This window comes from Solanum stenotomum, chromosome 8, assembly GCF_019186545.1.
Source record: "Solanum stenotomum isolate F172 chromosome 8, ASM1918654v1, whole genome shotgun sequence".
NCBI lineage: Eukaryota > Viridiplantae > Streptophyta > Magnoliopsida > Solanales > Solanaceae > Solanum > Solanum stenotomum.
The window spans coordinates 14,672,929-14,688,034 of record NC_064289.1 but is presented as its reverse complement, the minus strand read 5'-3'; the positions used below and the strand labels follow the sequence as shown (position 1 = coordinate 14,688,034).

Here is a 15,106-nt window from a genome sequence, read left to right as displayed (position 1 = left end):
GGCCATTTTGAGTATGAACATGAGCAACATGATGTTTAATTCTTATCCCAATTGATAAGCAATAATCATCAAAAGCTTGGAATGTAAATTCTTCAGCATTATCAAGGCGACTAGCCTTAATAGGATAATATGGGAATTGCGCCCTTAATCTTATTATTTGTGCCAATAATTTTGCAAACTCCAGGTTGCGAGACGATAAGAGGCACACATGAGACCATCTTGACGATGCATTTATTAGGACCATAAAATATCTAAACAACCCACTAGATGGGTGAATATGTCCACAGATATCCCCATGTATACGTTCTAAAAATTGAGGGGATTCAATGTTAACCTTCATTGGAGATGACCTAATAATCAATTTGCCTTGACAACAAGTAGCACATGAAAACTCATCACTCAGAAGAATCTTCAGGTTCTTTAATGGATGCTCATTTAAATTTTCAATGATTTCTCTCATCATTATTGATCCAAGATGACCTATTCAGTCATACCATAACACAAACATAGTTAAATCAATAAACTTCTGGTTTATGATTGAGTGTCCTTCGATTGTACACATTTCTGCATAATATAGGCCAGAAGATATGGTTGGTAATTTCTCCAAAATATATTTCTGGCCTGAGACATACTTGGTTATACCAAGGTATTCAATATTCATTTCATTTAGTGTCTCAATATGATATCCATTTCGACGGATATCTTTGAAACTTAACAAGTTTCTTGGGGATTTAGAAGAGAACAACGTATCTTCTATAACAAGTTTTGTCCCCTTAGGCAAAAATATAGTAACTCTTTCGGAGCCTTCAATCAATTTCGAATTACCAGAAATTGTAGTAACATTTGCTTTTCTTCTAAGCAAGTAAGAAAAGTATTTCCTATCTTTAACTATGGCATGTGTTGTTCCACTGTCTACTACACAAATGTCCGTATTATCTACTATTGATCCAAACAAAATTCGGGGCATATCCATATTTTCTTGAAAACAGATATAAACAAAGTAAAATATTACTATTAAACAAGGATATTATATTTACAAGGACTAGGAAAACATAAACATACCAACTAAACAAACATAAAAAGAAATTATCTAGATTATCGTGGGGTCGTCACTGGTCGTTTTTCCTTCAGGGAATACAAAGAAATCAACTACATTCAGATGCATAGGCTCAACATTATCTTCGGAGATGAAATTTGCTTCTGCACTATTCTCCATCTTATGTATGAGCTCAACATTATCTTTAGAGATAAAGTTTTCTTCTGGTTTAGTATCACCTTTTTTCAAGGATGCGTGATAGAGTTGAACCAAACGCTTAGATGATCGACAAGAACGGGACCAGTTCCCCATTCCTCCACATCTGTGACACACACTTTCTGAATTTTTCTTTTGCATCACTTTTTATTTTTCACCCTTCTTTTTATACTGCTGGTCATTTTTTGGTGCAAAAAGACCATCATGATTATATTTATTTTACGATCACGTCCCCCATTAGAGCCATGACCTCTTTCTCGTTGGTGATAATTTGCCTGATTCACTTCAAGGAGTGGCATAGAACCAACATGACGACTTTCATGATTTTTCATCAGTAGGTCGTTATGCTGTTCAACAATAAGAAGATGTGAAAGTATTCAGAATATTTTTTAAAACCCATTTTTTGATATTGTTGCTGCAGGAGCATACTCGAGGCAGGAAATGTGGAGCATGTTTTCTCAAGCTTATCATGTTTAGTGACATCTTCTCCGCATAAATTTAACTGTAATATAATTCTATACATGGAAGAATTATATTCAGTTATACTTTTAAAGTCTAGTAACCTCAAATTAAATCAATCATGATGCACCTGTGGAAGAATGACCAACTTCAAGTGGTCATATCTATCTTTCAAATTATTCCACAGTATAAAGGGGGTCTTTAATGGTGAGGTATTGCATTTTCAGCCCCTCATCAAGATGGTGGCGGAGAAATATCATAGCTTTTGCACGTTCTTGGATGGATGCCTGGTTATTATCTTTGATGGTGTCTACCAGACCCATCGCATCTAGGTGAATTTCAGCGTCTAGCATCCATGACGATTATCATTTGCCCAATATACCCAAGGCAACAAATTCAAGTTTAGAAATATTAGACATTTTTTTGGAAAGATAAAATTCTTACCCTTTTTACCTATTTAGAGTAGTTCAAGTTGGCAGAGTCTCGTGCTGATAACGTGTTATAAAATAACTAACTAACAAACTAATATTAATAAACTAAATTAATAAGAAGAACAAACAAAGGGAGAGCATAATATATTCCAAACTTTTCTTATATCTGCCTTTGTGAATGAAAGTAATGGCTATTTATACCCAATGAGAAATATACAAATCAACACTTAGCCATTGAGAAGTTATCCACTTGGCCTGAGTGATGACACCTCTTAAATGGGTGCCCCACATGGCATCCATTTGGTATGTCAAGTGATGACTATTAAAGGGATGGCACACATGGCATCCATTTAGTTTTACAACAATAATATAATAGTTCAAATGGCATTATATGACTCGAATAAACTCTAGATACACATCATATATCAAGGGCCCATACCCGGCCAACACAACTCTTCATTACTACTGCATCATCTTTATAAGTACTCATTCAATTGTCTCCTCTGAAATATAATAGCCTAAGTGCCTAACAACATCTTGTGATTCGAACAAACTGTAGATAAGTATTAAAAAAACGTCGTACTTCAACAAATAAAGCTCTCTTTTACAAAACTCTAACCTCACTTTTATCACGCATTTTACAACATTTTTCACACACCATTATAAGGAAAAATGACTAATGGATATTTGTGTTGAGAACTTTCCTCGGAATAAATTGAAAGATAGCGTGGTAATATGAGAGAACATGAGTTAATCACCACTTTCTTGATCCTGAAAAATCATGAAGTAGTGATATAATAGGAGTTATAATCACTTTCTCCACTTAATAGTCATGAGCAAATAATATAATTTAGTGTTTTTATTTAATATTAAAAATATATTCCAATTGTTTAATATCAGGTGTAACTTTTTAATGAAACAATACAAATTTCATTAGCTCATCCATATACATATATCTCAGATACATGGGTCAAAATTTAGAGTAATTTATTCTAGTTACAATATACTCAAGTAAATTCGCATGAAGTTAAATATTAGATTATTATTATTATTTTAGTTAGAAAATTAAGGAATAACTAAAAATAGAGAAACTTCAAATCGTGACTCTCTCCATGCAAATTGTATGCTTGAAAAGAAGAAAAACAAAAGTAGCTAGAAATATCACTTGCCGATAACATGAAAAAAAGAAAAAAAGAAGTGGGCATTTCGTCCGTAATAAAGTAGGTCGAATGATCATTTTACGTAAGTGATAACTGAATTATTTTGGATGGAAAAAAATTTAATCCAATCTACATTTTGTTTATATATTTTTTTTCCTGTAATATTAACTATATAAAGTAACTCAAATAACGTGAAAATAGAGACAGAATATCGAACAAATCAAAGGTAGAAAAAGAAAGGACAAGTGGAAAATTCGCGAAGAAAATATCTTCATTTTATATTTTTATGCAGGCAAAAATTTGCAGAGTAAATAAAAATATTAATATAATTGCTTGCTATGGCTGCCAGGTTTTGTGAACAAAAAGATTACAAAAAGACAATATATTTGTTGACAAATATAGTATTTTGTTTTACATTTACATCATAATTAAAGGGTAAAACTAGTCGTTTTGAAGAATTTGAAATTTAAAAGTTATGATTGCTAGTCAGCTCTCTGACAAAAAAAATATAAGAAAATGGTCAAAAATCCCTCCAATCTATGATCGAATTTTCAATTATCCCACTCATATTTTACGGGGGTCTTATTACCCCCATGAACTATTTTATAAGGAAATAAATTTCACCCTAAAATGACATAGTCAGTATTGTGGTGTAACACACGCACATGCCACCTAATAAATATAATAAATGAATTATTTTTTCTATTTTTTAAATTATTATATGCCCCATTAGAAACCCTCCATTATCATTAAGAACATCACCATTATCAAACCCACTTCTCATCCATTAGCATTCCGTCAAGAGAAAAGACGGTAAATTTTTTCCGACGAGTAAAAGTTTCTATGACCAATATCTTTATCCTATTCCCCACAATTTCTCTCAAAGTTCATTGTTACACATTTTACTCATGTTGGGGGCTTATGAAGGGATTTACCCAAAGTAGTATATGGGGCATGCCATAAATTTTGAATTCAATTTCTTTCTTTTCTTAATGTTGGTGAAAGTAGCAAACCAAATTAAAACATTGAAATTAATCCAATTGATAAAAATTATGACCCAATTGAATTTTTTATGCCCCATTTCGAAAATACCCTAATTTGTGGTTAAATTCAAGAATGTGAAATTAGAATTAACGTTTGAGAGAAAAGCTTGTGAAGGTGTTGAAAATTGAAAATTCTATGTTTGTTTGAAATGGGTTCTGGTAAAAATATTAATTTTTTAAGTTCTTTATTTTATTACTTTGATTTGGGAGTAATAACTAAATTTATTTAAAGGTTCTTTGATTATGGGTAAGAGACGGTTAATATGTAGAATTCCTGAAAAAATTTGTAGAGATTTGTGATGAAAAATAAAAATAAAGCAAAAGTGTGAAAAAGAAGAAGAGGTGTAGGGTGAGTGTGAAGAAGAAGAAGTAGGGGAGTGCAAAAATCGATTTAACCAATAAACCAAACCGAAAAAAACACTATTGGTTTATTGATATTGGGTTATTGGGCTAACGGTTTTTAAACGGTTTTGCAAATTTTTTTATTGGGTTATTGGTTTGGTTTCCGGTTTTATAATTTTTGTTAATGGTTAAACCGATAACCCAATAAGACTATACTAAATTTACTAGTCTTATTGTTAATGGTTAAACGATTGTTACTTTCATACTTTTTGTTAATGGTTAAACGATTGTTACTTTCACACTTTTTCCTTTGAATGTGTCTAGTGTCTAAACTTGCAAGAAAAATGATTGTTACTTTATGATTATTACTTTCATGCCAAATGCTGGAAAAATCATATGGTTTATTTGAAAATTTTCTTATCGTGTATATAATATATATAAGTATTTTCTTATTGGTTAAACCGAAAACCGAACCGTTAAGTACCATAAACCGATTAACCAAAAACCGATAAGAAATATGTTATTGGTTTGGTTATCGGTTTGAAGTATTTACAAACCGAAAACTGATAAACCAAACCAATAACACCTAAAACCGAACCGATCAGACCGATGCGCACCCCTAAGAAGAAGTGTGGGGCGGTTGGGTTGGGGTGGGGTGGAGGAGATTATTTTAATTTAATTAGAAAGAGAAAGAAAATAAAATAAAAATATGAAATAAACATAAAAGTAGCCCTATTTATTCTCTTTTCACTCCTCACAGAGAGTGAAATACACTTTCTCAGCCAACTTAGCATTAAGGGTTTATTTATTCTATTTTAAAACAGTTCAGGGGGTGATAGGACCACCGTAAAATTTAAGTGTGTAGTTGAGAATTCGATAATAGATTTTGGGGGGGAGGGGATTTGACCATTTTCTCAAAAAATATTGAATCAATAATGTGTTCTTTTGTGCATAAATTTGATGAGCATTTAACAGCTAGCAGATATAGTTGCACCTTCCATCATCATAATATTGACCGGGTAAATTATATACAAGTCCAGGAAAAAATTTGTCAAAAATTTCAATAGGGCAATAAAATTGATTTTAGAATAAAAAAGGTAACTTTTTAACTCTCAAATTAATTCCATTCAAATCAGGTTAAAGTCAGCAAGGCACGTACTCCCATACGCCTTATAAGGCGCAACCGTCTTGCGTCTTACAAGGCGGTGACAACGTGTGCCTTGTAAGGTGCATGGGAGTCACGCCTTCTCTTTAATTAAAAAAAAAATAAAATCTTTGTCATGGTTAAAACTGTTGGGTTATGAAGGTGAATAGAGCGTCATGCAGAAGCTTACAATCGCAAATCATAAGACGATAAATTAGACGACACATAAAATTATACTAAAAGACATAATATTATTATATGATATGACCAATTGGCCTACATAATTAAAAACTAATAAAAAAGTATTAAAATTGTAGAGAGAAAATCTCCCCATAAACAAAACTCATAACTGTCTACATTGTGGATTCTATTGTCATTCTTGATATGAGAAAATGATCTTCAATTTATAGATTTCCTAACTTTTTCTCTAAGGAAAGAATAAACCAAATATGAAAGAAAAATATATTTTCCTTTCATTAAAATTAAAAACATTTATGGTAATGTTTTGTCTTTTAGGAAAAAAACAACTTCAATTAAGTAAGAAAATCAGGAAAAAACCCTAACAAAAACTTGCTATGAAGTTAAATTGCTCCACGTATTTGTAGATTGTTAAAAGGTTATTTAACAGTGTTGTTCAGCTCAATATCTTGTTACTTATCAATATTTGGTATATCTTGTTAAAACATCAAATATTTGAAATTATCACAAACAATATATTCTTTCGATAATTCAGTGGCTATGATGAGGTTGGAAGATCTCAACAACTATTTGTCTTTCGTTTTTTTCATGTTTGATTGATTAATTTTTGAATTTTTTCTAGGAAAATAAGTCCTTAAAAATGAAGAAATTGAACACTTTACATTGATTGTGTGCTTCTCATCCTTCAACACACATCGTTTTCATCTCACCTCTACCCCACATTTTATAGAATTTATTTAGGTTAAATATAAATATTTTTAGGATAATATTTTTTATTTACGAACACAAAAAATAAATTAAAAATCATCTTATAAGAATATTCTTCATAAAAAAGATTGCTCCTTCGTACTGAAAACACCCTTAATCTGGGATGGTTGATGCCCATTTCCTTCTAAATTCTTTAATTACAGATTATGAAACAGTGCATTGATGAGAAAAACGAGTCTGGTTAATAATTCTCTTGATTATAGTATGTTTCAATGTTCATTTTTATTTTTATTTTTATTTTATTGGTGTATGGGAACTTGAAAAGTTACAATATATTGAGCTGAAATGTAGTTACAATCTACAAATAAGTGGAGTCTTCATAGCAAGTTTTTGTTAGTTTTTAATAAGTCACGTTAGTAAATAAGATGCCTACTGTTATGTTTGTCCTAGTCTTTAGGAAGTACTTTAAAACGTGGACTGTTATCTAGTTTTTAGGAGAAAATTTTTTGGTGAAATATTTTTTTTTGGCTTTAGCCGTTGCTGTATTTTTGCATTATAAAAAAACTCCTGCAGCAGTGTAAGTCTATTGAGAAGCCAAGTTATTCTTTTCTCGCGTATTGTCTCTGTTTTACTCTATATTTTATGTTCTCAAGTTATTGTTTTCCTATCAGTTTTAACCATGACAAAGAATTATTATATTTTTAATTAAAGGAAAGGCGGGACTCCCATGCGCCTTACAAGGCGCATGCTATCAGCGCCTTGTAAGACGCAAGACGGATGTGCCTGTAAGGCGCATAAAAGTATGTGACTTTTTGACTTTAATCTGATTTGGACGGAGTTAATTTGGGCGTTAAAAATTGTCATTTTGGTTTTAAAATCAATTTTATTGCCCTTTTGGAATTTTTGACAATTTTTGTTGCCCTTTTGACTCCGGACTCAATTATATACTCCCTTCGACACAGCCAAAAAAATATATTCTCAAACCATAAATTTAGTAGGCGTTAGGACATGCGATTTCATATCGTGATATGAAAATTATGAAATGAAATCAGTGTTTTGATATGCGATTTCATATTGATTTTATCTCATATCGTGATATGAAATCCCACATTCTCTAAAAAGCATGATTTGGGACTTTTCAAATAAGAAAATTTCCCCACAAATTTATATTTTGTAAAACAACTTCACATTTATATCTATTCACCATTTATGTATTTCGTATGCAAATAAAATTTATAAATTATTTATTTTTACCAACATAAAAAAATTTTAGTACTTCAAATCATTTCCTATCATAAAAAATTTTAGTACTTCAAATCATTTCCTACTTAATCATTTATATTCACCAATTTTTTTTATTTTTTATCAAATTTATTTATCAACCAAATTGAACAACAACTGGCTCAAATCAACAATGTTGGTTCGTCACTTTGTCCTCTCGGTCATATGATCGAGAAATGCAAATTTAACGTGAGAACATTGTACATAATATGTGGGATGATTATATAAAAGTCTAGTACGCTACAACTTAATTATGTTTAATTTTATTGAATTAAAATTTGATCAATAAAATGTTGTACTTTTTAGAATAACTCTATGATAGTATATTATGTGATTTTATAAACTTTTACTTATTTGATAAGATTGTATAAAGAATTGAGACAATTTCAATAGTTTCACAACTTATGGGTTTTTTATGTTTATGAGAAAGTATACAACATAAAAAATCTAAATTCCATATTCAAACAAAACTTTAATTTCATTTCATAATTTTATATCATGATTTCATATCGCATGGCTAAACGAGCCCTTAGTAAAAATTAAGCCTCAAGCATAAGTTCAATAACATGTACAAATTATATTTTTTTCAGATAAGCTTAGTGGTATAAGTTATGCTCAAGTTAAAAGAATTTTTGCCCAATTAATCAATTCAGCGACATAAATTATGTTTGAAAGCAAAAAAAGGTTAATCTCCAGACATAAGTTAATTTCAAACATTAAATAACTTGGGAATAAATTAATATCGCAAATCAAACATAAAACAAAATTAATTTCAATTGTTTCTTTGAGATTATTATTTTTATCCTATGTATCAAGCGTTTTCTAACTTGGAGTTCCATTAGACAATGTGTTACGCTAACGATGTTAGCATAATAATAATTAGATTCCTAGTTATCCTATAAATTTTAGGAAAAATTGCAGAAATTTCACCTTTTAGTTTACTTATTACCATTATCCCCTATAAGTTTTACAAATCTCCAAAATCCCTCATTTTCGCGCATCAGATCAGATTAGTGTATCTCGCGCATCAGATAGTGTATCATGTATAAAATGTACATCCGATTAGTGTATCTCGCGCATCAGATAGTGTATCATGTATAAAATGTACATCAGATTAGTGTATCTGTATAAAATATAATGTATCTTATTTAACGATTAATGTATCTAGCACATCAAATTAATGAATCAGCGCTTATATTATTGTATTCGTTTTGAGGGATTTCTGTAATAATAAACTTTTAAGGAAAAAACTGTAATTTTACCTTAAAAGTATGTGATTTCTGTAATTTGCCCTAAATTTTAATCAAAGCAGGCCGGCCGTATATATATTGACATTGCTATAATCTTTATTTGGTCCAAATTAATTAGTATTATTCAAGCTAGTTTTCCCCTTCTAAAATGCGTGAACAAGTCACTAACAGTCGTAGAAAGTAAAATTCTAGAGATCTTGTCATGTACCCTGACAATAATTAATATTATTTAAATTTTAATCACTTGCAAAAGAAGGGGAGGGAATTTGTATTTTTTTAAAAAAAAATTGAAAAGCAAAAAATACTCTTTGGTGGTAGTTTTTAGATTTCGAGAGTAAAAAAAATAAATTTGACTGTTAATTTTTTCATACGTCTTTTAAATATTTTAAATTTTCAATTAATTATTATAACTATAATACTTTTTATGTAATTTTCAGATATGAAAATTTTATTTTTTAGAAAAATTAAAAGGTTCCATTTTTGAATTTACAGACTCTCAAAATTTGAACGGTAGAGAAAGAAAATAAAATTTTGAAGGTGGGGGCGGGGTGAACAAAAACGTCTAATTAGGTATTTTTATATTTGAACCGGATTCTTTTTTATTATACATGGAGTTGTAAGTCTTTGAAATATCTTTCACCTCAAAATGCATTAAGTTAATTAGCTAGCTTTTATTATTATTTTTTAATTAACTAAGGGAGACGTACAATATATTAGTGGGGATTAGAGACTTTGAGATTTGCATTATTCTAATCTTAGGTCAGCTAATTAATTGCTGACAAAACTATATTAAAATAGTACATATATCTTTTTTGTTTGCTTTGCTTTGGTGCCTATCTCTTGTATATATATTATACTATAAATAATTTAAAAAACAAGATGGTGGTGGCTGCTATAGTTAACAATATTGACTGGCAACCATGAATTAGGAACTTGTTATCTTCAACTTAATTACGCCCTGTTTGTATATATCTTCCTTAATTTAAGTTCTCTCTTAGCAATAGTGATTCAGCCATCATGTGAACTAATTAATCAGATTGGGATTTCTTTATTTCTTCTTTTACTCACATATATAAATCTGGTCAAACTTATAATTAAGTAATTTTGTCATAGTCCTAATCTAATGTACCGTTTAAGTTGTACAAAGCATGTGGTTTTAGTTTTAGCTTAGACTTAATAATATGTTAGTCATGTGGTCAAATACGGTGAATAGTGGGATCCGATCCTGAGCTAAGCCTTGAAAATCGTAATGCCATTATGCTTTTCAAATCCTCCTAGCTATTATCCTCACGGTACGATTCCTTACTATCCTAACGTGAGGATATATATATAAATGTTGTCATTTTGAGCTCCCTTTATTCTATTTAGAAATTCACAATAATCAGAGGCGTATCTAGAGGGGTTCTGTGGGTTCACGTGAACCCATGGTCTCCTCTCTAGATCATATATATAGTAGTGTTATATTTTTCAAAAAATATTTAAATATAGAGGTGTGAACCCACATTAAAAGTAGCATATAATTATACGATGATGATTGGGTGCACCTCTCTAAGCAAAAATATAAATTTAAATCTTATATCTATCTTACTTTTTTAGTTACACTCCTCCAAGTGGTTTTTCGGACACACTTTTGGCGTTTCAATCATTTATTCTTTTATTTTTTGCTTTAATCTTTCAAAATTTTCAAGTGTGTTATATTGGAAATTCCTAAACAAAATAGCAATGTAATTTTTTTTTATAATTATATCAAATGTGGATATTAAAATTAAAACTAGTAGTATTATATTTATTGGACGTATAATTTTTAAAATTTAACGGTTCAATGTTAAGAGCGTAAAGGTTAAATAGATTAAATTTATATTTTAGATGCATTTTTTCGTTATAGTGCACCCATCCTTCCGAAATCCTGAATACATTCACATGCAAGATATTTGATCCTGTTGTATTGCAATTTGTAGGAGGACTGAATAGAGGATGTGAATAATTCATTTTTCCGATATATGCATGTATACTTTTTCTATATATCAGGAAAATTATATGATAGATCATATTGAATTAAAATAGGATGAAAAAAATGTTAATGTAGGAGCATTATGATTTATGGTTGGTCGAGGAAATGAGATCCCTGGCATGTCTTCTTACAAATTTGAACTAAAAAGATTAATTTTTTCGGATCTTTAATGTGTAAAAATAAAGATGATCTTGCATATCCTCTTATACAATTTGATTAGAAAAAAGTAATCTTTTTGGATATCTAATATGTAAAAATAATGATTATCTCTGGTAAAAAGGTCATAAAACTAAAAAAAAAAAAGTTTGTAAAAATATGAAAACCATTTCTTCCACTTTTTTTTGTCCCACAAAAGTACTCTATGTTTACTAATTTTTCATAACAGTCTAAAAATGAATTCAAATCATAGAAATGGACAAAAAAGAAGGAACAGAAAAGGAAAATGCCTCTCCATTTCATAATGTACATCACATTCACCTCTCCCCAAAAAATATTCAAAAAATAATAAAGATTTGTGTCTTGACTATGGAGCCAAAAGAAAAATAAGAAGCTTTTGAATAAAGAGATATATAATTATTTTTTTATCTTTTCTTTTATATTCTTTTTTTTTTCTTTTTACTTAAAAGTAGCATGAATACAATAGTTAGAAAATCTTTTTCTTAGTTCATGATATTTGGGCCTGGGCTGCAAATAAATGGGCCAAAGATTAGGCTTTTTCTAACACAGGAAGACTTCAACACTTGAGCTTCTAATGGAGAGACAGAGTGGACATGCTTGTACCACAGCGTCACAATCTGTACACACACACAAATGCCGGCACGGCAAAAGCACCACCGACGCAGCTCGCTTCCGGCAAGCCTTGCAACTCGGCCCGGTTGACTCCACGACTCGATCCGGATCGATGTAAGCCGATTCAGCATCCTCAGCTTCGCCGGCGCCGGCGATGTCTCCGTCAGGGAGGTTCGCATTGCACCCTCCGCCGTTCATCATCGCCTGCTGCAGCTGTGCCTGTAGCGTTGCTGCGGTGAATTCCTCCGCTCTAGCCCTTGCCTGCCAGGCTTGCGCCTCTGCACTCAGCTGCGCTGCACGCGCCTCTAACTCGGCGTTGCGCCGAACCGCTTTTCCAACCTCGGCTTCCTTTTCCTTCAGCTGCCGTGCCATTGATTCCTCGGCGGTTTCAATCAGAGCACGATAGTGTGTTCGCCTTTTATCCTCTAATGTCCGTCTTAATTGTTCTCTCTGTTAATACCAAACAGAATGATTATTCATTGTAATACAGCATACAAATAAAAAAAAGCCCTAAAATTTGTGGTACCATTTATACCTGAACATGGAGGAATTGTTCAATTTCATCGCGGTGTTGTTTGATTATAGTAGACATCTCTTCTGTGAATATGGAATAGAAAGCTGATGATTGAGAAGATTGAGGAGAAAGAGAGTGTTGGTTTTGTTGTTGCTGCTGCTTCTGATACTGTTGATGTAATTGGTGTTGCTGATGCTGTTGTTGTAACTGTTCTCCGGAAGCTAAACGGAGGCCGGTGGAGACAACATTTGGTTGCTGCGGATTTGTATGAAGCTGAGTGAGGTCAATCAGCTGCGGCTGAGATTGCATTGACGGATTCATTGCAGTGGTGGTGCTAACTTCTCTTCTTCTCTTACACGCATGATAAGAGCCAGCTGCCATAGCCAAAAACACAGTAATAAGGTTACTCCTCTGTTCCTAACCATTCAATTAATCAATCGCAGTATAAGAATAAGAATAGTTCGGATCGGTCAAAATTAATAATACATCCTCTGTTTTTACCTCCTGGATTGAATAGCATTTGTGTGTGATCAAGAATTGATCCTCCACCAGGTTGAGGTTGCAACGAATAATCATCGTTGCCAAGTGGGTTCTTTCGTTCTTGCACAGCTCTGCAATCAATGAAAAACCTTCATTAAGTTACTAGTAAAGAGAAAAAGAAGAAGATAAATTTGAGAGGGAAGGGAGATGTGTACCTGTTAAAGAGGTGAGCGTTAGATGGGTATTGAGCTTGAACAGCCATTGAAGAATGATCAAAACAGAAAGATATGTATATATATATAGAAGGGATTTTGATTGGTAAAAGAGAGTGTTGAGAAAGGGAAGGCCTAATTAAGGCAAACACATAAACAGCATGAATGAGAAGAAGATGCCCCAAACTATGGAAATATCAACAAGTGAACGACAAGTATTCAAAGACAAGAAAGAAACTTTATTTGATTCTCGAGAGAGAAGAATGAATCTTTTTCTTTCTTCTTTTATGTTGGAGAAGAAAAAGCCAACCTTAACCCATTATGAAGAACACCAACATGACCATGCTACACCACACTAAGAAACTTTTTATGTTTTAGTAGTAGTTACCTTTGCTTCACCTAAATGCTTTTTATGGGAGAGAAAAGGAGATGCGATCAAAACGAATGAGTCCAAATGGGAGAGGGAGAGCCCCTCTTATTGTGGTTCCTTGTTTCCTTGCTCTTCTCTTGTTCTTTCGCGTGGGCTTTGTTTCTTTTGGCTTTTCTTTCAACACGGCAAGAGGGACTCTCGTGTTTCTCATCAATCTCCTCCTTTTTCTAATCCTAATATTACACTTGTCTTTTTTAACTTTCACTTTTTTTTCAAGGTAAAACGCTTTTCATCTTTTCCTCCCAATATTTATGGTATTTTTGTATCATTCATATACTACCGTACTAGTATTAGTTACATGTACTATTGTTTTATAACAATGGACACACATCCTTATAATTGTACATTAAAAAAAAATTAGAATTCTAAGTAAGTAGATACGATATAGGTATAATCAATCAACATTTATATCTCTAACTTTGGATCTATACAAATAAATATTTAAATTTGAGTAAAAATTGAACAAAAAGACACATGTCTAACGTGACATAAATACATCACACAAGATGTGAATTGTTACATAGAATGCATGTGTCTATTTATTTAACTTTATTCAAGTTAAATATTTACTTGTATACAGACATAAATATAAGTTGAAGTCAAGTTAAAAGACACATTTATGTATAGTAAGGTGATGTGCGGTGCATTGTTGTGCGTGGAGAAGGTTAGGCGCTGCCGCAGGGATTGTTGTGCATGGAGCATGGCCCATGCATCCTCGCCACCTCTCAAGTTTTAAATAACAAAAAATAAAAAAATAAAAAAAATCAACTGAGGTCATTATTACCTCTACTACGATCTCAATTAGTTCGAATTCATATCAAGACCCGCTCAAGAAGGAAGCACTTTTTATATTTTAAACAGATTATTTTTTTATTTAAACTCGAAACTTCTGATGAAAAGAAATTTTATTTATTTCTAATCCTCTCCTCCTACTAAAATAATCGTAAAAAGGAACCAAGCCTTCAATTTTAGGTTAAGTATATAAAATAAATTGTCTACAATTATATTGGTATATGGACCATTATTTAAAACGAAAAGAGGAGTTGTCCCTTTACATAGAGAAAGGGGATTGGTTTCACTTCCATTAGTAATAAATTTCGATGTGTGTGACGGAGGATCCATGGCTTAAAGCAAGATGCCTCTCTCTATAGATATCTAGTTGTGAAGGCTATGTCACCCTCAACATCATCATACAAAGTTTTGTTCCATTTTCCTCTTTCGTTTCTAGTCGTTATTTGCCAAAGTGGGTCCATAAAATATTATGATTCTTATATTTGGAACTATGCTATTCGAGTTAATGACCTCCATTACTAATTATAGATTTCTTTTGCCTATTTCTTATCATTGAGATTTGATGGATGAGATTCATCTATTCGTATAACATTTAGTGATACATACATAA

General features: G+C 31.7%; 1 protein-coding gene across 1 annotated transcript; it reads right to left on the bottom strand.

The window, feature by feature from the left end:
* Positions 1-11,696: 11,696 nt before the first annotated feature.
* On the bottom strand, positions 11,697-13,824 carry LOC125875077 (E3 ubiquitin-protein ligase BOI-like). Its single transcript, XM_049556153.1, has 4 exons — positions 13,278-13,824; positions 13,084-13,193; positions 12,604-12,956; positions 11,697-12,518 (listed from the first exon to the last, which is right to left on the bottom strand). Exons 1-4 carry the CDS (start codon positions 13,322-13,324, stop codon positions 11,997-11,999), a joined length of 1,032 nt encoding a protein of 343 aa, XP_049412110.1. The 5' UTR covers positions 13,325-13,824; the 3' UTR covers positions 11,697-11,996.
* Positions 13,825-15,106: the final 1,282 nt, after the last annotated feature.